Source organism: Macaca mulatta, chromosome 8 (genome assembly GCF_049350105.2).
Source record: "Macaca mulatta isolate MMU2019108-1 chromosome 8, T2T-MMU8v2.0, whole genome shotgun sequence".
NCBI lineage: Eukaryota > Metazoa > Chordata > Mammalia > Primates > Cercopithecidae > Macaca > Macaca mulatta.
Window position 1 is genome coordinate 62,141,400 of NC_133413.1, and position 27,431 is coordinate 62,168,830.

Genomic DNA, 27,431 nt, shown 5'->3' on the forward strand with positions numbered 1-27,431 from the left:
AAAAACTGGTTTGGCACTCAGGGGCAGTCCATGGTATTCTCCTATTAAATAGTACCTAACAGAACACAACTTCAAACAAGGTTACCCTGAGATCATGATAAAATGAGCCAAAACAAGCCTACTTTATAATTTTGTCTCAGCATAGACAAAAGCAAGTTTATTGTACATTATGGACTGAATGTTTATGTTCCATATAATTCATACGTTGAAATCTTAACCCCAGATATAATAGTATTTGGAGACAAGGCCTTTGAGAGGTAATAGAATTAGATTAGATCACGAGGGTAGGGCCCTTGTGATGGAGTTAATGCCCTTATGAGAAAGGAAAAAAAAGAGAGGGAGAGAGAGAGAAGTCGGCCAGGTGCTATAGCTCATTTCTGTAATCTCAGCACTAAAAAAGGTACCCTAGTAAAATATCCCACTTAGAAATAAGTAAATGGGTAAAGAGAAGAAGAGATAATAAATATAAGGCTATGCACTGAAGAGGAAATGTAAGTTAAGAAATAACGACTATGGGGAGGATCACAAGGTCAGGAGATTGAGACAATCCTGGCTAACATGGTGAAACCCCTTCTCTACTAAAAATACAAAAATTTGCCGGGTGTGGTGGCATGCACCTGTAATCCCAGCTACTTGGGAGGCTGAGGGAGAAGAATCGCTTTAACCCGGGAGGTGGAGGTTGCAGTGAGCCGAAATAACACCATTGCACTCCAGCCCGGTGACAGAGCGAGACTCCATCTGAAAGAAAGAAAGAAAAAGAAAGAAAGAAAGAAAGAGAAAGAAAGAAAGAAAGAAAGAAAGAAAGAAAGAAAGAAAGAAAGAAAGAAAGAAAGAAAGAAAGAACAGACAGACTAGTCAAAGTAGATTATAACTCTTCTAGTTCAATGGTCATATAAGGAACATAGCTAGAAGATACAATTTTTACAAAAGAGATATTTGGTGCCTACTAAGGAGGCAAGAAAAAAGAAAAATTTATTGGCAAGGATAATCAATAAAAATATGAAAATATGGCAGCTCTATCAGTGAAATAAAGGCAGAAATTGTAGATGAGGAATAACTGAAAGCAGGATGATTGATTAACATCAACATTAGTAAACGGTGCTTTCTAAGAACATACTGATTACTCTTGTTCTGAAAAGTGGAGTGATTGAAGAGTTCTCTGTGCCATTTGTAGAGTAGAAATATCCAGCTAACAGGATGTGTATGTAAAAGGAGAAAATAATACCTAATCAAAAGGTCTTTACCTTTGGTAAAAGTTCATTATATCCTCTCAAGTCTGTTCATTTTAAAGTACGATATGCTTCATGTAACTGAGCATGAACTTTCCTGAACAAAATCTGGGGTGGATGGTGAACACGAAGTGCAGATATGAGCACAGAAGCTCTAGCTGATGCTGCAGGCAGGGGGGAGGGCGTGGCAGGGGGGAGGGCGTGGCCTGATAATAAATTATCATCTATTTTCTTTCATAAAAATTCAATGATTATAATTCTTACAAGATGATTACTCCTCCCTATGCTATCTTCTGCACTGACACAATCAATATAACATCAGGTTATTCTTCAGAACTATCTAGCCCTCACTGATGCTTAAAGTAACATTTTTGTTTATTCTGTGACAATGTTGTGTTTACCAAATTTCTCTTGATGTAGCCAACACATAGAAAATAACCTAATGCAACATAAAGAGAACATTTATACTTGAAACTAATGTAGTTTGGCAAATTTTCAATCAGCAAAAAATCAAGAAAAGAATAAGGCTAACAAATCCTTCTTCAATGTCCCTTCCTCACCCACCACAACCCTACTTTTTAGGCTCAAAGGCTATGTCATGAAGATAATAGGAAAATCAAAAAGTGTATTTTTATATTAATAATGTTCAACATTTATGTCTGTAGCAGGATTGACATTTCTATACTGTGCTGCTGTCAAGACCTCTGAAAAGATCTATTATTTGTCTCTGCCTTCCTCAAAAATAAATTTAATTTAAAATGGATGATGTACAATAAGAAACATTAAAATAAAGACAGTATAAAGAACAAATATCTCAGGCACCTTAAGATCTATCACTATTCTGTCAAGATATACTAAAATAAAATTGACTTTTAGAGTTATGATTAAAATTATGATAAATCTTAAGGATTATAGATTACATGTTTGGAAACCAAAAATTCTCTTTGAATAGTGATTCCCAATAGCATGGAATCAGTTTTAAAAAAGAAAGCAAAAAAGTCTGTTTTCTCGGCTTTAAATACTAGGATTACTCAATATTAGTCAAACCAGTAATTATTATCAGAATATAAAGCACTTACTGCTGAGAATTATGTGCATTTTAAATGGGAATTAGAACTTTTCATATGCTAATTTTTATAAGCCATCTGTAAATATATTTGATGAAAAACATCACAGTGATAAGGGCTTTCCATTTTGTCTTTATTTAAAAATGTATACTTGATTGGTTAATGTGATGATTTAGCAATATAGTAAACATTACCTAAAGCATTACACAATTTAAAATTATTTTTTAAAAAGATGAAGGCACACATTTTATCACAGTGATAGTTTATTAGTCATTGTCTTAGTTTTGTGCTGTTCTTTAAAATAAATACCACAGACTTGGTAATTTATAATGAATAGAAATGTATTAGCTCATGGCTCTGAAGGCTAGGAAGTCCAAGATTGAGGGGCCAATCGCCCCCTCAATCCCATGTCATCCCATGGCAGAAGGGCAAAGAGAGGGTGAGAGAGAGCCAAAAGGGGAAAAAGCACTTCCTTTCATAAGGAACCCAATCCCAAGATGTGGAACTCTCCCCTACAGAAATGGCATTGATCTATTCATGAGGGCAGAGGCTTCTTGGTCCAACCTCTCAATACTGCTACAAGGCAATTAAATTTCAACCTGATATTCAGAGGAAACAAACATTCAAACTTAGGTTTGTCTTACATTCAAAATATGTTAATTTCATCTCTATACCTCAAAATCTTAACTCATTCCAGCATCAACTGAAAAGTCTAAAGTCCAAAGTCTCATTTAAACCAGATATCAGTGAGTAGGGGGGATGACGGATGGAAGACAGGACTAACGGGCAGCTCTCCTTTGGACAGACAGAACAGCATCTGGAGACTTACATTGTGAACTCTTTCTTCAATAACCACTACAGGAACATATGAGGAAAACCAAAAGAATTCACAGACTCTTTGAAAGCAGTTGCTTGCTGCTACAAGTGCTGTGAGACAGCCAGAAAACTGTGAGTTCCTAAATTGTTAGAGGGGGAAAAGTCAGCCTCTGAACATGCATTCCCACTGAGGAACCTAAAAATCTGGATCACAAAAGAAGGATTTAACCTTACCTGTAGCTGAAATGGATTTAAGGAGCTGAGTCTATAGCCATACCACCCTGAACGTGCCTGATCTTGTTTGATCTCAGAAGCTAAGCAAGATCAGGCCTGGTTAGTACTTGGATGGGATTTAGGGAGCTGAGTGAAATATAAAAGTAGAAAAAGCAGCAGGAAGAGCCGTTTAGGCACTCCTGGTCACCAGCTTGAGCCCAGGGAAGCCATTCCTAGCCTTACCTCACAAAGGTCCTTGGGGAAGGGAAGGCAGCTAGCAGAATTGGGGAGGGGCCACAGGGTGAAGGAAGCTCCTAGTTGAACTTGGTAATAATTGCAACTGAGCATGAACTTTCTTGAACAAAATCTGGGGTGGAGAGTGAACACAAAGTGCAGAAATGAGCACAGAAGCTCCAGCCAATGGTGCAGGCAGGTGGGGAGGGGGAAGGCCTGAGAGCCCTACTTGCTTTCTTAGTCAGGAGGCAAGATCTCAGCCCTGCACAATGACTGCATGGATATAAATTCAGTGCAGATGGGCGGGGCACAGCAGGAGTGGGGCGGGGCACAGCAGGAGTGAGACTGGCCTTGATGGCTCCATGGGAACAGGGTGAGGCCTGTCACTGCTGGCTTCCCCCAATTCCCTGACAACCTGTATGAAGCAGCAGAAGCAGTCATAATCCCCCTTGGAACATAACTCCATTAGCCAAAGAACCACCCCCTCAATCCCCCACAGTGGCCGCAGCAAGCCCCACCAAAGAAGAGTCTGAGATGGGGACTGCCCAACCCTGCCCCCACCTGATGGTTTTCTCTACCTGCCCTGATAGCCAAAGGCAAAAGACATAAACTGTTGGGAGCTCTATGGCCCCACCCATCACCTGAGAAACCTGAGTACCTAGCCTGACCAATGTAGGGCAAACCTATATTCCCCTCTTATTGCCACAGCTGGTACTCTCTTGAAAGTATCACCTCCTAGCTAGAGGCCACCAGCTCAAGCTATTATTTCAACTCAGAACAACCCTGCTCCAAAGAAGGAGCAAACGGCAGCAAATTTCACCAGCTGCAATACCCTAGCTAACCACAGATCCTCTGGCCATGTGACAGCTTCACCACTAGCATAATCAGCATTCAAGAAAAACAGCACACTAAATAAAACTCCAATAACAGACTCCGACAGAGTCCACTTCACTCCCCCACAACCTCCACCAGAGCAGGTACTGGTATCCATGGCTGGGAGACCTAAAGACAGATTACATCACAAGACTCTTTGCAGACATTCCCCAGCACCAGCCTAGAGCCCAGTAGCCCTGCTAGGGGGCTAGACGCAGAAGAGAAATACTGGTCACCAAAGTCTGGCTCTCAGAAAACCCTATCCCTAGGGGAAGGGGGAGAACATTATATCAAGGTATCACCCCATGGGACAAGAGTATCTGAACAGCAGCTTGAGTCCCAGATCTTTCCACTGAAACAGTCTACCCAAATAAGAAGGAACCAGAAAAGTAATTCTGAAAGTATGACAAAACAACGTTCTACAACATTCCCCAAAAGCTCACACTAGCTCTCTAGCAATGGATCCAAACAAAGAAGAAATCTCTGAATTGTCGGATAAAGAATTCAGAAAGTTGATTGTTAAACTACTCAGGGAAACACCGGAGAAAGGTGAAAAAGATATTTAAAAAAAATACAGAATATGAATGAAAAGTTTGCAGCGAAATAGATATCATAAAGAAAACACAGTCACAACTTCTAGAAATGAAAGACGCACTTAGGGAAATACAAATACACTGGAAAGTTTTGAACAATAGAATTACACAAGTAGAAGTAACAACTTCAGAATTTAAAAAAAAAAAAAAAAAAAGGCTTTTGAATTAACCCAACCTGACAAAGAAAAAATTTTAAGAATGAACAAAGCCTCCCAGAAATTTGGGATTATGTTAAACAACCAAACATTAGAATAATTGGTGTTCCTGAAGAAGAGATATCTAAAACTTTGGAAACTTATTTGAGGGAATAATCAAGGAAATCTTCCTTGATCTTTCTAGAAGTCTAGACATCCAAATACAAGAAGCTCAAAGAATACTCAGGAAATTTAACACAAAAAGATCATTACCTAGCCACATAGTTATCATGTTATCTAAATTCAAGATGAAGGGAAAAATCTGAAGAGTTGCGAAGCCAAAGCACCAGGTAGTCTATGAGGGAAAACTTGTCAGATTAACAGCAGGTTTTTCAGCAGAAACCTTGCAAGCCAGGATTGGAGTTCTATCTTTAGCATCCTTAAACAAAATAATTGTTAGTCAAAAATTTTGTATCCAGCAAAACTAAACTTCATAAATGAAGGAGAGATAAAGTATATTTCAAACAAAACAAATGCTGAGAGAATTCACCTCTATCAAACCAGTACTACAAAAAAATGCTAACTCTTGAAACAAACCCTCAAAATACACCAAAATAGAATCTCTGTAAAGTACGAATCTCATAGGACGTATAAAACAATAACACAGTGGATATAAAAACAAGGTATTCAGGCAACAACTAGCACAATAAATAGGAGAGTACTTCACATCTCAGTACTAGCATTGAATGTAAATAGTCTAAAGGATTCACTTAAAAGATACCGAATGGCGGCCAGGAGCGATGGTTCATGCCTGTAATCCCAGCACTTTGGGAGGCCAAGGCGGGCGGATCACAAGGTCAGGAGATCCAGACCATCCTGGCTAACACAATGAAACCCTGTCTCTACTAAAAATACAAAAAATTAGCTGGGCGTGGTGGCACATGCCTGTAGTCCCAGCTACTCAGGAGGCTGGGGCAAGAGAATGGCGTGAACCTGGGAGGCAGTGGAGCTTGCGCTGAGACGAGATCGCACCACTGTACTCCAGCCTGGGTGACAGAGCGAGAAAAAAAAAAAGATACGGAATGACAGAATGCATAAAAATCCAACAACCAAGTCTTTCTGTCTTCTAGAGATCCACCTAACACATAAGGACTCACATAAACATAAGGCAAAGGGGTGGGAAAAGGGATTTCATGCAAACGGAAACCAAAAACAAGCAGGAATAGCTATTCTTACATCAGACAAAACACACTATAAAGCAATAACAGTTTAAAAAGACAAAGAGAGACATTATATAATGCTAAAAAGATTAGCCCAATAGAAAAATATCACAATTTTAAACATATATGCACATAACACTGGAGCCAAATTTATAAAAGAATTACTACTTGACCTAAGAAATGAGATAGACGGCAACACAATCATAATGGGGACTTCAGTACTCCACTGACAGCACTGGACTGGTCATCAAGACAGAAAATCCACAAAGAAGCAATGGACTTAAACTATACCCTAGGAAAAATGGACTTAACAGATATTTACAGAGCATTCTACCCAATAACTGAAGAATATATATTTTTTTCATCAGCACATGGAACATTCTCCAAGATAGACCATTATGACAGGCCACAAAACAAGTCTCAAGAAATTTAAGAAAAATGAAATTATATCAAGTACTCTCTCAGATCACAGGGGAATAAAATTGGAAATTCACTCTAAAAGGAACTCTCAAAAATATACAAATACATGGAAATTAAATAATCTGCCCCTGATTATTCAACAATTAAGATGAAAATTGAAAAATTGTTCAAACTGAATGATGATAGTGACACAAAACCTCCGGGATAGAGAAAAAGCAGTTCTAAGAGGAAAGTTCATAGCATTAAATGCACACATCAAAAAATCTAAGAGTACAAACAGACAATCTAGGTTCACATCTCAAGGAACTAGAGAAACAAAAACAAACTAAACCCAAAACCAGCAGAAGAAAAGAAATAACAATGATCAGAGCAGAACTAAATGAAATGGAAACAAACAATACAATACAAAAGATAAAACAAAAAGCTGGTTCTTTGAAAAGATAAACAAAATCAGTAGACCATTAGGGAGATTAACCAAGAAAAGAAGGGAGAAGATCCGAATAAGCTCAATCAGAAATGAAATGGGAGATATTAAAACCAATACCACAGAAATACAAAAGATCACTTGAGGCTACTATGAACACCTTCATGTGCACAAACTAGAAAACCTAGAGGAGATGAATAAATTCCTGGAAATATACACACCTCCTAGATTAAACCTGGAAGAAATAGAAACTCTGAACAGACCAATAACAAGTAGTGAGATTGAATAAAAAATTGCAAACAACAACAACAAAAAGTCCAGGATCAGATGGATTTACAGCTGAATTCTATTAGACATTCAAGTAAGAATTGGTTCCAATCCTACTGAAACTATTCCAAAAGATAAAGAAAGAAGGAATCCTCCCTAAATCATTCTATGAAGCCACTATTACCATAATACCAAAACCAGGAAATGATGTAACAAAAAAAGAAAACTACAGACCAGTGTCCCTGATGAACATGATGCAAAAATCCTCAACAAAAACCGAGCTGACCAAATACAACAGCGTATCAAAAAGATAATACACAATGATCAAGTGGGTTTCATACCATGGATATAGGGTTGGTTTAACATATGCTAGTCAATAAATGTGATACACCCCTTAAACAGAATTAAAACAAAAAATCATATTATTATCTCAGTGGATGCAGAAAAAGCACTTGACAAAATTCAGCATCCTTTATGATTAAAACCCTCAGCAAAATTTGCATAGAATGGACATACCCTAAGGTAATAAACGCCGTCTATGACAAACCCACAACCAACATTATATGGAAAGCACTACCGCTGAGAACTGGAACAAGACAAGGATACTCACTTTCACCACTTTTATTCAGCATAGTACTGGAAATCCTAGCTAGAGTAGTCAGACAAGAGAAAGAAAGAAAGGGCATCCTAATCAGTAAAGAGAAAGTCAAACTGTCTCTGTTTGCCAATGATATGATTGTACCAGAAAACCCTAAAGACTCATCCAAAAAGCTCCTAGATCTGATAAATGAATTCAGTAAACTTTCAGAATACAAAATCAATGTACAGAAATCAGTAGCACTGCTATACACCAACAGTGACCAAGCTGAGAACCAAATCGAGAACTCAGCCACTTTTACAACAGCTGAAAAACAAACAAAACAAAACAAAACAAAACAAAACAAAAAACCTTACAAATATACCTAACCAAAAAGGTAAAAGATCTCTAAAACAAAAACTAAAAAATGCTGCTGAAAGAAATCATAGATGACACAAACAAATGGAAACACATCCTATATTCACAGATGGGTAGAATCAGTATTATGAAAATGACCATACTTCCAAAAGCAATCTATAAATTCAATACAATTCCCATCAAAATATCACTATCATCCTTCATAGAACTATGAAAAACAATCCTAAAATTCATAAGGAACCAAAAAAGAGCCCACAAAAGCAAGACTAAGCAAAAAGAACAAATCTGGAAGCATCACAATATCTAACTATAAGCTATGCTACAAGCCTATAAATACCAAAACAGCATGGTACTACTGGTATAAAAACAGGCAAGTAGAACAATGGAATGAAATAGAGAACTCAGAAATAGAACCAAATACATATAACCAATTGATCTTTGGCAAAGCAAACAAAAACATAAAGTGGGGAAAGGAGATCCTATTTAACAAATAGTGTTGGGATAATTGGAAAGCCACACGTAGAAAAATCAAACTGGAACTTTTTCTCATCTAATACAAAAATCAACTCAAGATGGGTCAGAGACGTAAATCTAAGACCTGAAACCATAAAAATTCTAGAAGACAACATTGTAAAAACTCTTCTAGATATTGGCCTAGGCAAAGACTTCATGACCAAGAACCCAAAAGTAAATGCAACAAAAACAAAGATAAATAGATAGGACTTAATTAAACTAAAAACCTCTGCACAGCAAAAGAAGTAATCAGCAGAGTAAAAGACAGTCCACAGAGTGGGAGAAAATATTTGCAAACTACGCATCTGACAAAGGACTACCATCCAGAATCTATAAGGGAACTAAAATGAATCAGTCAGAAAAATGCAAGCAATCCCATGAAAAAGTGGGCTAAGGACATGAATAGACAATGCTGAAAAGAAGATATACAAATGATCAACAAATATATGAAAAAATGCTCAACATCACTCATTATCAGGAAAATGCAAATCAAAACCACCATGCGATACTACCTTAGTCCTGCAAGAATGGCCATAATGTAATTAAGAAAACAAAAAATATCAGATGTTGGTGTGGATGTGGTTAAAAAGGAACACTTTTACAATGCTGGTGGGGCAACCACTAATACAACCACTACAGAAAACAGTATGGAGATTCCTTAAAGAACTAAAAGTAGAACTACCATTTGATCCAGCAATCCCACTACTGGGTATATATCCACAGAAAAAGAAGTTATTATATAAAACAGACACAAGCACAGCTATGTTTATAGCAGCACAATTTGCAATTGCAAAAATATGAACCAGCTTGAATGTCCATCAACCAACAAGTGGAAAATGAAAATGTGGTGTATATATACCATGGAATACTACTCAGACATAAAAATGAATGAAATAATGGCACTTGCAGCAACCTGGATGGAGTTGGAGACCATTATTCCAAGTGCAGAAACTCAGAAATGGAAAGCCAAATGTCGTATGTTCTCACAAGTGCGAGCTAAGCTACGAGGACACAAAGGCATTAGAATGATACAATGGACTCTAGGTACTCGGAGTAAGGATGGAAGCGGGGGTGAGGGCTCAAAGACTATGCATTGGGTGCAGCGTACACTGCTCAGGTGTTGGGTGCACCAAAATCTCAAAAATCACCATTAAAGAACTTACTCATGTAACCAAACACCATGTGTCCCTCCCAAAACTATTGAAATAATAGTAGTAATCATAATAAAACATAGACAAAAATTTAAATAAGTCAGATATGGGTAAGACTCAAGGCATGATTCATCCTGAGGCAAATTTCCCTACAACTGTGAGCCTGTGAAATCAAAACCAGTTACATGCTTCCAAAATGCAATGTGGGACATGCATAGAATAGACATTCCTATTACAAAAGGGAAAAACAGGCAAGAAAAAAGGAGCAACTGGTCCCAAATAAGTCCACAATTCAACAGGGTAAACAACATTAAATCCTAAGGCTCTAGAATTATCTTCCTTGACTCTGTGTCCTGCCTCCTGGACAAGGTGGGGTAGGGGTTGGGCCCCCAAGGCTTCAAGCAGCCCAAGCCCTATGGCTCAACACAACCAAAGCTCTCATGGGTTGAAGTCTTTTGCCTGCAGCTCTCCCAGGCTGACATTGCACATTGGCAGCTCAATAGTTCTGGGATCTTGGTGGCAGTCCCACTCCCTTTACTCCACTAGGCATTGCCCTCACAGGGGCTGTCTGCAATGGCTCTGCTCCTGTGAAAAGGCATTGCCTGGGGCTCCAGGCTGTCCAAGACATCCTTTGAAATCTAGATGGAGACCATTTTTGACCCCGTAGCCCACTCATTCTGTGCATGTGCAGAATTAATACCAAACTGCAGACTCTGTAAGCAAGTGTATAAACTATGCTTTTTAAAGATGTTCTTCATCATTTAGTTTAATGCCTTGCTGTGAGAAGTTTATATATGCGCACTGAAAACATGAAATGAGTGTATTACTTCAAAGATGCATTGTAAGCTGCTTTACTACAGTGAATTGAACTACTTCCCAAACAATGAACTCTGTAAACAAATGTACAAATATGCATTTAAAAGATGTTCCTTACCATTTAGTTTATTGCCTTATTGTGAGGGATTTTATATATATATACATATATATATACACACACACACACACAGAAAATATAAATTTGGGCATGTTACTTCAAAGATGCATTGTGAAGCACTTTATTAAAATAAATTAAACTGTTTAACACTGTGAACCTTTTAATCACATGTTTAAGACATGCTTTTTAAAGATGTCCCTTGCTCTTGTGTTCTAAGCCATAATGTGAGGAGTTTATATATCCACATTTAAAAGATGAATCAAAGTATGTTACTTCAAATATGTATTGTGAGCTGACTTATTACAGTGAATTGAACTGTTTACCATTCTGTGAATTCTGTAAACAAGCATATAAAATGTTTTTTAAAGATGTTCTATACCAATAAGTTTAAAGACTTATCGTATGAGGTTTACAAATACATACTAAAACATAAATCTGCTGCCAAGGCTTACCACCTACATTCTTCAAATTAGGGCATAATCCACACCTGAGCCCACTTGAGTGACAGCTGAGGTGACCAAGGAGCACTGTTTAGGAATTTGGGGGGCAGAGACTTAAGGTGGTGGAGGGTAGTGAATGCTGATTTTTTTCAGGCATGATGAGCTGCTCTCTTGAGGCTGCCTCAAAGATCTCTGAAATGAATTGCGTGTCATTCTCCCATTGTCTTGATGAATGGCACCTGGCTTCTTTTATCTACTCTAATCTCTTTATCAAAGGATCAATTGGCTGCACCCTTGCACTTTTTTTGTTCTTTACTTGGCCAGGCTGTGAATTTTCTAAATTTTTATGTTCCACTTCCATTTTAATTAAAAATGTCATCTTTAAATCATTCATCTCTTCCCATATTTTACTCTAGGCATTTAATAGAAGCCGTGCAGCTCCTTCAACATTTTGCTTAGAAATTTATTCCACCAGATGTCCCAATTCATTCTCTTAAATTCAGCCTTACATAAAGCCCTCTGGTATGGACACAATTCAGCCAAGTTATTTTCCACGTTAGAAAATAATGGCCTTTATTCCAGTTTCCATTACCTTGTTCCTCATTTCTGCCCAAGACCCCATCAGAATTGCCTTACTGTCCGTATTTATACCAGCATTCTGATCATAGTTACTTAAGCAACCTCTAAGAAGTTTTAGACTTTCCCTACAGCTCTCCTTTTGTTTTGAGCCCTCACCAGAATTGCCCTTAATGATCTATTCATGGCAATACAAGCTTTTTCTATCCTGCTTCTCCAGATTCTTCCATCTTCTACCCATTATCCAGTTCCAAAGTCACTTCCAAATATTCAGGTGTTTGTCACAGTAACACTCTACTCTTTGGTAACAGTTCTCTTTCTGAGTCATTTTGTGCAGCTATAACAGAGTACCACAGATGGAGTAATTCATAATGATTAGAAATTCATTGGCTCACAATTCCAGAGGCTGGGAATTCCAAGATTGAAGGGCCAGCATCCTTTAAGGACCTTCCTGCAGTATAATCCCATGGCAAAAGGGCAAGAGAAGGCAAGAGAGAGAGAGAAAGAAGGATCCTAGTTTGTCCTTTTATAAGGAACCCACCCCCATGATAAAGAGCTTGCTCCCACAATAAGAAACTCACTTCCACGATGACAACATTAATCTACTCATTACCTTTCATGGTCTAATCAATCCTTAAAGTTCCCACTTCTTAATGCTGATACCATGGCAATTAAATTTCAGCATGAGTTTCAAACCATAGCAGTCATATAAAAGGAAATTAATAAGAGGCAAAAGTAGAGCAAAGGCAATTAAAAAACTTTTTATGATTGGTTGACTGTGTTTTAATACTATAACCTTCAGCCTTCTATGAAAAAGAAATTTAGATTTCTTCTGACCATACTTATTACAGAAATAATTTAAAATCATGTTTTGAAATTAAGAAAACACATTGAATATGGAAACAAAATTGAGGAGCAAAAATTTCTGATATACAGAAATCCTGCCAATACTTAAAAACCAGACTGCATTCTACATATCTGAGTTTCAGAACTATCCCACAGGTTGTGAAAAATGGGAAAAATCTTCTTAATTATCTAATTAGTATTTGTGTTTCAAACACTTGTAATTGACAGAAATCTCTGAATAAAACATCAAATTGCAGTTTAGTAGCAGTATTAGTATACAATATGACTTTTTGATATTGAAGGATTCATATTTCACACTGAAATTATGATGGTGAATCTGAGGTTTTCATAAAGTATCAAATGCTAAGAAGTACACTAAGATAGCAGTCAGTTTGAGTTGTAATAATAATGCTACAGGGCTGGACATGGAAGCTGATGCCTATAATCTCAGCACTTTGGGTGTCCAAGGTGGGCAGATCTCTTGAGGCTAAAAGTTCGAGACCAGCCTGGCCAATGTGGTGAAACCCTGTCTGTACTAAAAATATAGAAATTAGCCAGGCATGGTGGGGCATACCTGTTATCCCAGCTACTTGGGAGACTGAGGCACAAGAATCACTTGAACCCGGGAGGCGGATGAGCTGTGATGGGACAACTGCACTCCAGTCTGGGCAACAGAGAGAGACTCTGCCTCAAAAATAATAATAATGATGATGATGATAATAATAATAATAATAATACAGACTCTTAATTTGGGGCAAATCATTTAACTAACATTGAATTTAATTTTATTATCTGTAAAATGAGAGGTATAATCCCATGCTTTAGAAGTTCTAATGTCAGTTAAAAGCTTGACCTTCTTTCATAAATTATAGTCACAGCTATAAATTACCTTCTATAAAAAGCCTATTTTATGTCAAGTAATAAACATTTTTGCTTAATAAACATTATTGCTCTTTGCATGCAATACCTTAATATGCACCGCAGAAATATGTGCATTTCAGGATTTGGAAACAAAGGTTCATAGAGGGTAAGTTGCCCAATGTCACACAAGTAATAAATGCAGTGCTGGAATTCCAGCTGAGTTCTATCTGTCTTCTATCCTTAGGCCAACACAGTCATACATTCTGATTTTTATCCAACTGATGACAGATATTCAGTCATTCAAGCCACATGGCAAAGTTTAAAATAATTGTTCAGCTATCACATAATGGCATTTAAAAAGCTGTCTCTCTGAACCGTCACCATGAGTGATTTAATAAAAAAGCTTCTATTACTTACAGATGTTCCAAAGATATGAGTCCTTTAAATGTTTGCTTATCTAGTGCATGGATTTCATTCTTGTATAGGTACCTGGAAAATATATAGAATCTCATTAAATTACAAATTAGTAGAGATACTACCTGTCTTAGATACCAACTTTTTAAACTATAAGCTGTGGACCTTAGGAGCTTTGTGGGATGTCCATATATTCCCTAACAATATATAGAAATTGTTATTTCATTTAAATGTGTTCAATTGGTAAGAGTTCTAAACCTCTCTCATCAAATTCTCAAATGGATCCTTGGTTCAAAACATTAAGGAACATAGAGTATTTGTGGAGAAATTCTGACTAATGGAGTCATTTATATTGAGTAACAACTTCTCTAAGAAAAATATGTTTGACTATAAATAATTTTTTTAAATTTATTTTATGACACTGAATATATTCAACTGGTAGTTATAAAGCTGGCAAATACCACCATGAGATTCATCTTAAGGGACTAAAACATCTTAGAGATGCGTAAGATGAGTTTTGATCCTCCTGTGGCTGCTGTTGAAAATCTGCAGGAAAGAATACTGTAAATGGATTTATAAATACGATGATACAACTAATCTTACCAAACGGTTTAAAGAAAACAATTTATGTGACATATGAGCACTTTCTCCATCATTTTTCTTCAACCATAGGTTGGTAAGGTGATTTCTTCCCCACACTCTTTGTTAATGTCATGAAAATAAAGCCCTGGATCATTTCTACTTGTGCCTCCCAAGGTTTGAGACTACTAGAATTCCTGAAACCTTCTATCAAGTGTCTTTGGAATGTGCTCTTGCATATTATCGGTGCATCAGAATCACCTGGTGATTTATTAAACACACCAATTCTAAAGTCCACCCACAAACCTACTCAATCGGACTCTCTCGGGATATTTTCTAGATAATTCAATTGCAGCTCATCTGCAGTCCTGCCTTAAAGGCCATCAAAATCACAATTCTGCCTAAAAATAAAGAAGGGACTGACTTTCTATAATTTGCTTAGTGAAGCTTTGAAAGTTCCAAACCAGTTTCTTTTCCCCCAGTTTAGGACTCCAGTCAGTTTCTAAAAGTAGCAGTGACTAGTGTGGGTTTACATCTAACTAGATATTGTTTTTCCACAGCATTAATTGATACTACGGAATATTTTGCTTTTACTCCAAATCTCAAAAATACAGCTACATGTTAGAATTCAAGAAATACAATATTTTAGAACCATGTTTTTTCAAACGTTTATAGGAAGCATTGAGAAGTCGCAAAACTCACTAGTGGTTCTCAAGTGTGGATGTATGCAAATCATAGTGTAGGTACATGAGTCAGTAGTATTTGCAAGGCCTCATTTTGAGTTCTACCCAAGCCTCATAGTGATGTCTGGGTCCCTGCCTCCACAAATTCTGATTTAATGATGGATCCAGGGTACAGACTAAACATTGAGATTCTTCATAGCTCCACAGGAAATAATAATATGCAGCAAGGTTGAAAACTACTGTTACTAGGTACAGAACCAGTGAAAGTATTCTGTAAATGAACCCCACTGGATTCAGAAATACCTCCTGGTAAAGGCCCTTAAACTATTAGAATGTTGAGAGCCACGTGACTTCAAGGGTGTCATGTCTTGAGGTACAAAGAAGTTGACTTCTACTGAGAGGCATACAAGCACTATACTTGGTTTTTATTATTATCGTCAATTTTAAATAATGAGGGACTGTTTCATAAAGATAAAATGAAATCATAAAATATTTCATGAAGGAGTTTCAAAACCAAAAACTAAAGATTTCCCATAATATTTTATCTCAGATATACAGATTCACTTTAGACTGTTATATTGTAGAAAATGGTTCAGGAGGCCGGGCGCGGTGGCTCACGCCTGTAATCCCAGCACTTTGGGAGGCCAAGGCGGGCGGATCACAAGGTCAGGAGATCGAGACCACGGTGAAACCACGTCTCTACTAAAAATACAAAAAAAAAAAACTAGCCGGGCGAGGTGGCGGCGCCTGTAGTCCCAGCTACTCAGGAGGCTGAGGCAGGAGAATGGCGTAAACCCAGGAGGCGGAGCTTGCAGTGAGCCGAGATCGCGCCACTGCACTCCAGCCTGGGCGACAGAGCGAGACTCCGTCTCAAAAAACAAAACAAAACAAAAAAAAAAAAAAAAAAAGAAAATGGTTCAGGAAAAATAAGCACAAAGTAGGGGGGAAAGAAGAGAATAGAACTTCTGCAGTCAGATCTGCACAAATTGATTAACTCAGTAAAGTATGAGTTCCAGATATGTTACTACCTGTATTTATGTTGTAGGACCAACAGGCTTGTATGCTCGCTGAAGAGTAACAGACCAATATACTGAGATGGCAGAGTTTGCAGCAGAGAAAGAGTTTAATTATCAACGGGTAGCCAAATGAAGAGACAGAAAGGACCCTCAAGTTCTTCTCCCCAGTGAGTTCTGGGCTGGGGTTTTTAATGGGATAGAGGGGGGAAAGAGGCTAGAAAACTGGGGTTGTTGATTGGCCGGAATAAGGGGGATATTATTTGGATGTGGAAACTGCATTCCTTGGTGAGTCAGCTCCTCTTCAGGTCCTTCAGACCTTATTGGTGTGCAGGACCGAAAAGGATGTCTCAAATGAAAAACTTAACATTTCACAATTCTCAAGTTGTTATCTACAGAGCAGTTAAGGAGAACTATAATCTTCATGGGTCTATGTGATTTTAGGACAATAGGCACCAAACGGCTATGAGGAAGGGGTCAGAGAGCAGTTGATCTCATGATGAATGCTGATGTGCTGAAAGTTTGGCTTATTTTTGTTTCTTCCCACCCTCCCACCCACCTTATTTCCTGATAAATTTTATAAAGTTTATAGGAACCGTTTCATTAACACCAGCCACACAGCTTCCAATTTCCCATAGGATAATGGTATTCAGCTAAATTCAAATCTCTCCACACACCTCTGAAAACCACACAGTTTAACAAGAACAAAAACACATCACCCAGAGCACAAGCTATGACAAAACCAGAGAAAGAGAGCATTAGCAACTTCATTTAAGTGGGGAAAACACTAAAGGCATCTCTAGAGTCTACCCTCAGTAGAGTCAAGTGGGGATTTCACAGATGAAGGGACTGTGGTAGAAGGGGTAGAATAACAAAGGGTGAGAGTACCACCCTGATGAGAACCTTAGATTGAGGAAATTAGAACCCTGGCTCCTAAGGAATTGAAAGAAAGGGCTTGGAAAATGAGTGGGAGAAGTCACCTTGCTAGCATGGGGTAACTTGTGGAGAATTGGTGTTAACAGGAAAGAAGAAAGCAAGAAGTCAAAGGTAAAATAAATTAATACCAGAATTTTAAAAATCAAGATTATTGCGTACCAAGATAATCACTGTAAGGAAAATTACCTATAAATACTGAAAGGAAATTAAGAAAAACAAATCTGATATTAAATTTGATACAAATAGAAAACCTAGAAATAGAAATTTTGACCAAAATCTAAATAAAAAATCAAAAAGATATTTCTCAACTATTTCATTTACAATAGCTTATACATAAGAAGCTACCTAGGAATAAACTTAACCAAGGGGGTTAAAGACTTCTACACTGAAAGATACAAAACATTACTGTAAGAAATTAAAGAGAATGTGAATGAATTGAAAGATTTCCCATATTCATGGACTTAAAGATTTGATATTGTTAAAATGTCAATACTACTCAAAGTGATCTAAAAATTTAATACAATCCCCATCAGAATTCCAATGACAATTTTTTTTTGCAGAAATAGGGAATCCCATCCTAAAATCTATGTGACATTTCAAGAGGCCCTGAACAGTTAAAACAATCTTGAGAAAGAATAACATAGTTGAAGATTTTACGCTTTCTGATTTCAAAACTTATAACAAATGTATAGTAATCAAACCAGCATGTTACTGGCATAGAAACAGATATATAGACCAATAGCAAGTCCAGAAATAAGCCCTCGCATATATGGTCAAATGATTATTTACAAGAGTGCCAAGAATATACAATGAGGAAAGGAAAATCTGTCCAATAAATAGTGTTGGGAAAACTGGCTCTCCACATGGAAAAGAATAAAACTGGAACCTTCTCTCATATCATATACAAAAATTAACTCAAAATGAAGCAAATACCTAAACCTGTCAGAAGGAAACATACAGAGAAAGATCCATGACCTTGGGTTTGGCAAATATTTTTATTATTATTATTATTATACTTTAAGTTCTAGGATACATGTGCACAAAGTGCAGGTTTGTTACATATGTATACATGTGCCATGTTGGTGTGCTGCACCCATTAACTCATCATTTGCATTAGGTATATCTCCTAATGCAATCCCTCCCCCACCCCCCCCCACAATAGGACCCGGTGTGTGATGTTCCCCTTCCTGTGTCCAAGTGATCTCATTGCTCAGTTCCCACCTATGAGTGAGAACTTGTGATAGTTTGCTGAGAATGATGGTTTCCAGCTGCATCCATGTCCCTACAAAGGACATGAACTCATCCTTTTTTATGGCTGCATAGTATTCCATGGTGTATATGTGCCACATTTTCTTAATCCAGTCTGTCACTGATGGACATTTGGGTTGATTCCAAGTCTTTGCTATTGTGAATAGTGCCGCAATAAACACACGTGTGCATGTGTCTTTATAGCAGCATGACTTATAATCCTTTGGGTATATACCCAGTAATGGGATGGCTGGGTCAAATGGTATTTCTAGCTCTAGATCCTTGAGGAATCACCACACTGTTTTCCACAAAGGTTGAACTAGTTTACAGTCCCACCAACAGTGTAAAAGTGTTCCTATTTCTCCACATCCTCTCCAGCACCTGTTGTTTTCTGATTTTTTTAATGATTACCATTCTAACTGGTGTGAGATGGTATCTCATTGTGGTTTTGATTCGCATTTCTCTGATGGTGAGTGATGATGGAAGGATTCCCTATTTAATAAATGGTGCTGGGGAAATTGGGTAGCCATAAGTAGAAAGCTGAAACTGGATCCTTTCCTTACTCCTTATATGAAAATTAATTCAAGATGGATTAGAGACTTAAATGTTAGACCTAAAACCATAAAAAACCCTAGAAGAAAACCTAGGTAATACCATTCAGGACATAGGCATGGGCAAGGAATTCATGTCTAAAACACCAAAAGCAACGGCAACAAAAGCCAAAATTGACAAATGGGATCTAATTAAACTAAAGAGCTTCTGCATAGCAAAAGAAACTACCATCAGAGTGAACAGGCAACCTACAGAATGGGAGAAAATTTTTGCAATCTACTCATCTGACAAAGGGCTAATATCCAGAACCTATAAAGGACTCAATCAAATTTATAAGAAAAAACAATCCCATCAAAAAGTGGGCAAAGGATATGAACAGACACTTCTCAAAAGAAGACATTCATACAGCCGGCAAATATTTCTTAAATGTGACACCAAAAGCAAAGGTAACAAAAGTAAAAATAGATAAACTAGACTACACCAAGATTTAAAAGTTTGGTATGTCAAAGAATACAAGGTGAAAAGACAACCTGCTGAATAGATGAAAATATTTGCAAATCATATATCTGATAAGGAGTTAATATCCAGAATATACAAAGACCTTCTACAAGTCAACAACCACAACAACCAAAAAATAAAAAAAAAATTAAAAATGGGTAAAGGACTTTAATAGACAGTTCGTCAAGGAAAATACACAAGTGACCAACAAGAATTCACTAATCATTAGTGAAATGCAAATCAAAACCACAATAAGCCATCACCTCACATGTTAGGATGGCTACTTTCGAAAAGACAAAATAAGCATTTGTGAGGATGTGGAGAAATAAGAATCCTGTACACTGTTGGTGGGAATGTGAATTGGTACAATCACTATGAAAAACTGTATGGAGAGTCCTCAAAAATTAAAAATTCAATTACCATCTAGCAATTCCTAGGAAAATATACTTCTGGGCATATATCTGAAAGAACTGAAAGTAGAGATATCTGCACACACATGTTCCACACCAGTACTACTCACATAGCCAAGAGGTGGATTCAACCCAAGTGTCCATTGGTGTGAATAGAAAAACAAAATGTAGTATATACATACAATGGTATATTATTCAGCCTTAACATTTCAGGAAGCCAAGGCAGGAGGATCACTTGAGCCCAGGAATTCAAGACCAGTCTGGAAAGATGAGATAGCAAGATCTCATCTCTACTAAAAATTTTTTGAATTAATTTTTTTTTTTAAAAAGGAAGGAAATTCTGACACATGTTACAAAATGGATTAACATTGAGGATATTAAACTAAGTAAAGTAAACCGGTCACAAGAAGACAAATACTATATGATTCCTCTTGTATGAGGAAGATAGAGTAGTAAACTCATAATGACAGAAAGTAGAACAGTGGTTGCCAGGGGCTACAGAGAGAAGGAAATGGAGAGCTGTTTAATGGGTACAGAGTTTCAGTTTTGCAAGATTAAAAAGTTCTGGAGCTTGATTACACCACAATGTGAATATATTGAATAATACCAAACCATTTAGAAATGTTTAAGATGGTACATTTTATGTTTTTTTATTTTTTAATATGTTTGTATATTTTACCACAATTACATTTTTAAAAAATGTTAAAAGGACATAAAAATTGTCTAAATTATATAAAATAACTGTGTCTGCATAAAAATTAAAACTACATCCAAAATAGTAACAATGATAACAGGCCTGGGGTTTTGCACAATTTTATTTTCTTCATTGTTCTTTTTCATATTTCAATATTTTCTAAGATGATTATATATTGATATATTGCTTTTTCACATTTATTTCATATTTATTTGTATTATATGAGTAAGAAATCACATCACTTTATAAAATATACAATTTTTTTAAAGAAATAAATCAAACTCATCTACATGTTCTTCACCCTGGATAATAACATTACTTTTAAAATGTTGTTTTATATTTTGTGTTATCTTTTTTTATAAAATGATATTTAGTGTATATTTTGTTACTTTTTACCTTAACACTGGAAGATGTTAACCAACTTATTTTATCCCTCCATGCTTCATTAAATTTCTTTAGATAACTAAAGATTCTTTCCCTAATTCCAAAAAACATTATGTGAAATTTATAGCCCCAATAATAACATACTCATGAAATCACAGAAATCAAACATCATGTATTTCCTTTTAAGTCTCACATAGCTATTATATAGGTTTGACACTAAAATTTTTGGGAAATGCTTGCTGAAGTAATGTATTAAATTTTTCACTCCACACTCTCAGTGTAGATAAAAATTATTGGGCTACTGGACCAAAGAGTGTTATAGAGGGGAGCAATGAAAAGCCTAAACCCTCCCCATCAAACACAGAATTAGTTCCAAGGGAAGAGTAATAAAAATCAAAATAGTTGGTAGGTGTGAGAATAGAGTCTGCACCCCCATTTCCTGATGGTCTGGAAGATGACAGACATCACAGATAGGTTTCTAATCTACAATGGGACCACAGAAGTGCTGAGATGGCTGCAAGATGCATCAAGGCATAAAACTAACCTGACAAACCACTGAGCTCTTCAATGGGGTGGGGAAGAGACAAAGATTTTTGCAGGCCTTATAGTGGGTGGATGTGACACAAAGAGTCATAACCTGCAAGGGAGTTGCAGTTGTAATGAGGAGATGTCACAGTAGAGGTTGGTTTGCTCTTGCAGCCCTGTGACAAGAAAGAAACAGAGTAGCCCCAGATGTCATGACTGTGCTCAAGGACAACCTAGACTTGTGTTCCACCTCACAGAATGAGAATGATCACAGACTAGAGAGCAAGCGTAATACCTCCATGAAAACAACCAAGAGGTCTCATGAAGTCATATGGAGCGTGGGCAGCCATCTTAGCCCAGGCTGCCATAACAAAACTGCATAGACTGGATGGCTTGAACAATAGCAATTTATATGCTGACAGTTCTAGAGGCTGAAAAGTCCAAGATCAAGATCTGGCACTGTTTAGTTTCTGAAGTCTCTCTTCCTGGCTCACAGATAGCCACTTTGTCACTGTGCCCTTACATGGCACAGAGAGAGCGAGAGCAAGCCCTGATGTCTCTTCCTCCTTCAAGGGCACTACTCCCATACAAGGGCTCCACACTCATGACCTCACCCAAACCCAATTACCTGCTGAAGGCTCCACCTCCAAATACCATCATACTGGTTCTTAGGGCTGCAAGATAGGAGTCCTGGGAGGATGCAAACATTCAATCCATAACAGTATTTTAGATTGAATAGAGGGAAAAGAACGAGTAAAGGAGATTCTGAACAGACTCTGTTTAACCCAAATGATAAGTTGACTCAAATTGGGCCAAGATATTTTCTGCCATTATGTGGAATGAAGTCCAAAATAAGAATTCGCTTACCAAAAAAAATTTTTTTGCACTCCTCAATACATAGACTGATAAATTCATACTTGATACACACCCCATTTAAACATATTTCCATGTGAAGAACTACACAGTAAGTTGCAAAAGTTGCACACCTCAGTCTCTGTGTGGTATCACGCCCCGGTCAATGTGTTTAAAAGGCAGTACAAAGCAATCTAACTTTATATTATCTATAAAAATTCATGCAGATTGTAAAATAATAGTATATGTGAAAATAAAAATGCAAAAGAACTTAAAATGTGAAATAAATTTAGTTGTTAATTCAAAGTTGGAAAGTCGTTTCTATACACACAAAATCTAGAAGTCATGACATAATGTTTGACTACACGAAATGTCAAGGAAATTGAAATCTTGTTTTCTAAAAGATCCTACATTTAATTACCTCCCAGTATAAAAGGACACTTGCTATTCAGATTTTATTTTCAATTGCTATTTTTCACTAGAAGAAATTCAACTCTTTGAAGACACAACTGCTTCCAGGTCTGGGACATCAAAAGTATATGACACAATGTTTGACAAAAAGCACTCAAAATCTAATGGGATTATGTCAAAAGTACAAAAGAGTTAGCTGGAAGAGTCTTCCACTGGTCAAATTTGGGACTATTTGAGGGTTAGAAAAAGGGATAATGGAACTGATTATAATACATAGAATTTATTTTATTTCCAACTTTTATTTTCAGTTCTGAGAGCACTGTGCAGGTTTGTTACATAGGTAATTGCAGGTTACAGAGGTTGCACAGATTATTTTGTGCACCCTCTGTGCTAGTGCTTATTATCTGGGTGACAAAATAATCTGTGCACCCTCTATGGCCTGCAATTAGGGAGTTTTTCCATCTTCATCCTCCTCCCAACCTCCGCCCTCAAGCAGGCACCAGTGTCTATTGTCCCCTTCTTTGTGTCCATGTGTACTTAATGTTTAGCATTTCATGAGTCCACTGAGATAAGGGAGAAAAAGAGAAAACGACAGAGACACAACATGATGGGGCAGGGGAACAGATTCCTTCTTTTCAGAAGAATACCAGCTACTACAGGGAGTCATAAAATTAGGAAATCATAATTTTGCAACACAGTATAAAAGTATATTTATGCAAGGCTCATCAACGATGCCAAAACTATTGGTGAAATTTTGTGTATGGGAAAGCAATTAATTTTGATACATTAATCTCGAATCTTATAAACCTTGCTATAATCACTTATTAGTTCTAGGAGATTTGTGTTGATTGTTTGGGATTTTCTTGATAAGTAATCATGTAATCTGCAAACAAAGACGGTTTTATTTCTCCCTTCCCAATCTATTGTTTCCACATTTCATTAGCTAAGACTTCCAGTCTGATGGTGAATAGGGATGGAGAGAGGTCCTGGCCTTGTTCCTGAGCCTAGTGGGAAAGCAATACAGGTTAAGCATCCCTAATCCAAAAATATGAAATCTGAAATGCTCCAAATTCCAAAACTTTTTAAGTGAGGACGTGATGCAAGGATATTATTCTATACCTGACTTCCTGTGAGAGGTCATAGTTAAAACTCAGTCACATAACATACAGCTTATTCAATGTCCCCAAGGGAAAAGGGCTCTCCCAGCCCCCTTCAGTTGCAATATATCTTTTGTTAAATAAATAAATACATACATAAAGTGCACAGTAACTTTTTAGTTGAAAAACCACATCATAGGTGGAGGCTGAAAGCCTGCCATTGTTTGTCGTTGCTGTTGTTCAACAGCTGATGCAGGTATCTGGTGATGCCACTGCCCTGCTTAGGTACTCTGCACAGAATATTTTTTCACTGTAAAAATAATATGTCATTTTTTACTATTAAGTACTTATGTGTGAATAAGTATAAAAAAAAGATTCCGAGTCAGGAATGAGAGTCCTGCCAAACAATAACAGATTGTCTACACGGACGGCTGAGACAGCGACATCTTGGCTTTCTGATGGTTCAATGTACACATACTTTGTCTCATGCAAAAAACTATTAAAATATTTTATAAAATTACTATCAGTCTATGTGCATAAGGTGAACACATATAATGTATTGTGAAACATAAATGAATTTCATGTGTATATGAATTCCATCCCTAAGATTTCTCATTATGCATATGCAAATATGCCAAAATTTTAAAAATCTGTAATTCAAAATATTTCTGGTCTCGTGCATTTCATATAAAGGATACTTAACCTGTAGTTTCTCGCCATTAAGCATTATATTAGCCAGAGGGGTTTTTTTAGATCTTCTTTATTGAGTTAAGAGAGTCCCCTTGCTTTCTATTTTGCTCAGGTTTTATCACAAATCGGTGTTCAATTTTGCCAAATGCATTTTATGCATCTGCTGATATAATCATATCACTTTTCTTTTCTAACCTGTTGATATGATGGATTACATTATCTGATTTTCAAATGTTGAGCCACCTTTGTATACCCGGGATAGTACAATTATTTTTATATATTGTTGATTTGATTAGCTAATATTGTGTTGAGGATTCTTGCATTTATATTTATGAGAGATATTGGTCTGTGGTTATCATTTCCTGTAATATATTTTTCTGGTTTTGGTATTAGGGTAATGTTGACCTCAGATAATTAAAGTTAGGAAGTATTCCCTCTGTTTCTGTTTTTCTGGAACAAAGTATAGATAATTAACATCATTTTTTCTTTAAGTGTTTGCTAGAATTCACCAGGAAAATCATCTGAATCTAGTGCTTTCCGTTTTGGAAGGTTATTAATTATCAATTCAATTTGTTTAATAAATATGGGCCTATTTAGATTATCTTTTTCTTCTTGTGTGGTTTGTTACATTGTGTCTTTCAAGAAATCAGTCCATTTTATCTAAGTTACCAAATTTATGGGCTTAAAATTGCTAATAATACCCTTTTATTATTCTTTTAATCTCTATGGCTCACTAGAGATGGTCTAATTTTATATGTGATATTAGTAATTTGTGTTTATTCTTTTTTTTTCTTCACTATCCTGGCTGGGAGATTGTCAATTTTCACAATTTTTTCAAAGAACCAGTTTTTACTTTTGTCAAATTTCTGTATTGTTTCCCATTTTCACTTTTATTGATTTCTGTTCTATTTTGTAATTATTCATTTCTTCTGCTTGTTTAATTTTATATTGCTTTTGTTTCTCTTATCTCCTATGATTGGAAGTCTAGATTATTGATTTTATATACTTTTTCTTTTCTAATATATGCATTCAACACTGTATCTCTAAGGACTGCTTTCTCTGCATCCTACAAAATCTGATGAGTTGTACTTTTACTTTTATTCAGTTTAAAATACTTTTAAATTTCCCTTGAGACTCCTTTGATCAGCATGTTACTTATAAGTGTGTTTAATCTATAAATATTTTGTTATTTTCCAGCTATCTTTCAGTCGTTAATTTCTAGTTTGATTCCATTGTGGTTTGAGGACATACTTTGTATGCTTTCTATTTTTTAATTGGATGAGATGTGTTGTATGGCATATAATATGGTCCTTCTTGGTGAATGTTCTATGTGAGCTTGAGAAGAATGTGTATTTCTGTTGTCATTGGTTGGAGTAGTCTATAAATGTTAATTAGATCCAGTTGAGTGATGATGCTGTTCAGTTCAACTATATCTTTACTAGTTTTCTGCCTGCTGGATATGTCAATTACTGATAGAGGCATGTTGAACCCTTCAACTATCATACTGGATTCCTCTATTTCTTTTTGCAGCTCTAACAGTTTTCACCTCACATATTTTGCTGCTCTACTGTTAGGTGCATGTTAGGTGCATATACATTAAGGATTGCTGTGTCTTCTTGGAGAATGAATCCCTTTACCATTACATAATACTCTCTTTATCCCTGAATTCTTTTTGTTTTTGTCATTAAGTCTGCTGTATCTGAAATTAATATAGCTACTCTAGTTTTCTTTTGTGTTAGCATGATACAACTTTCTCCATCTCTTTATTTTTAATCTACCTATAATTTATATTTAAAGTGGGTTTCTTTTAGAGAGTGTATAGTTGGATCTCATTTTGTTAATCTACCTGTCAATCTCTATCTTTTACTTAGTGTATTGAAATCATTCACATTTAAAGTAACTATTGGTATGACTGAATTCATAGCTACCATATTTGAAATTATTTTCTATTCACTGTACTTATTTTTTTATCTTCACCTTTTTTCTGCCTTCTTTGATTTTAATTGAGCACTTCACATAATTCAATTTTTTCTTCTCTCTTAGCATATCAATTATGCTTGTATGCTTATATCAATATTCTTCTTTTAAAAATATCATTAATTGTGAATGGAAGTTCATTCATGATTTGGCTCTCTGTTTGTCTGTTACTGGTGTATACGAATGCTTGTGATTTTTGCACATTAATTTTGTATCCTGAGACTTTGCTGAAGTTGCTTATCAGCTTAAGGAGATTTTGGGCTGAGACAATGGGATTTTCTAAATATACAATCATGTCATCTGCAAAGAGGGACAATTTGACTTCTTCTTTTCCTAACTGAATACCCTTGATTTCTTTCTCTTGCCTGATTGCCCTAGCCAGAACTTCCAACACTATGTTGAATAGGAGTAGTGAGAGAGGGCATCCCTGTCTTGTGCCAGTTTTCAAAGGGAATTTTTCCAGTTTTTGCCCATTCAGTATGATATTGGCTGTGGGTTTGTCATAAATAGCTCTTATTATTTTGAGGTACGTTCCATCAATACCGAATTTATTGAGCGTTTTTAGCATGAAGGGCTGTTGAATTTTGTCAAAAGCCTTTTCTGCATCTATTGAGATAATCATGTGGTTCTTGTCTTTAGTTCTGTTTATATGCTGGATTATGTTTATTGATTTGCAAATGTTGAACCAGCCTTGCATCCCAG

The 27,431-nt window shown here is 36.5% G+C and overlaps 1 protein-coding gene across 1 annotated transcript in view; it reads right to left on the bottom strand.

The window, feature by feature from the left end:
* Window positions 1-27,431, bottom strand: part of PXDNL (peroxidasin like) — a 504,118-nt gene that overhangs the window by 227,382 nt on the left and 249,305 nt on the right. The window contains exon 4 of the mRNA XM_015145355.3: window positions 14,184-14,255. Within this exon, the coding sequence (XP_015000841.3) occupies window positions 14,184-14,255 (72 nt within the window). The remainder of the gene's footprint in view (window positions 1-14,183; window positions 14,256-27,431) is intronic.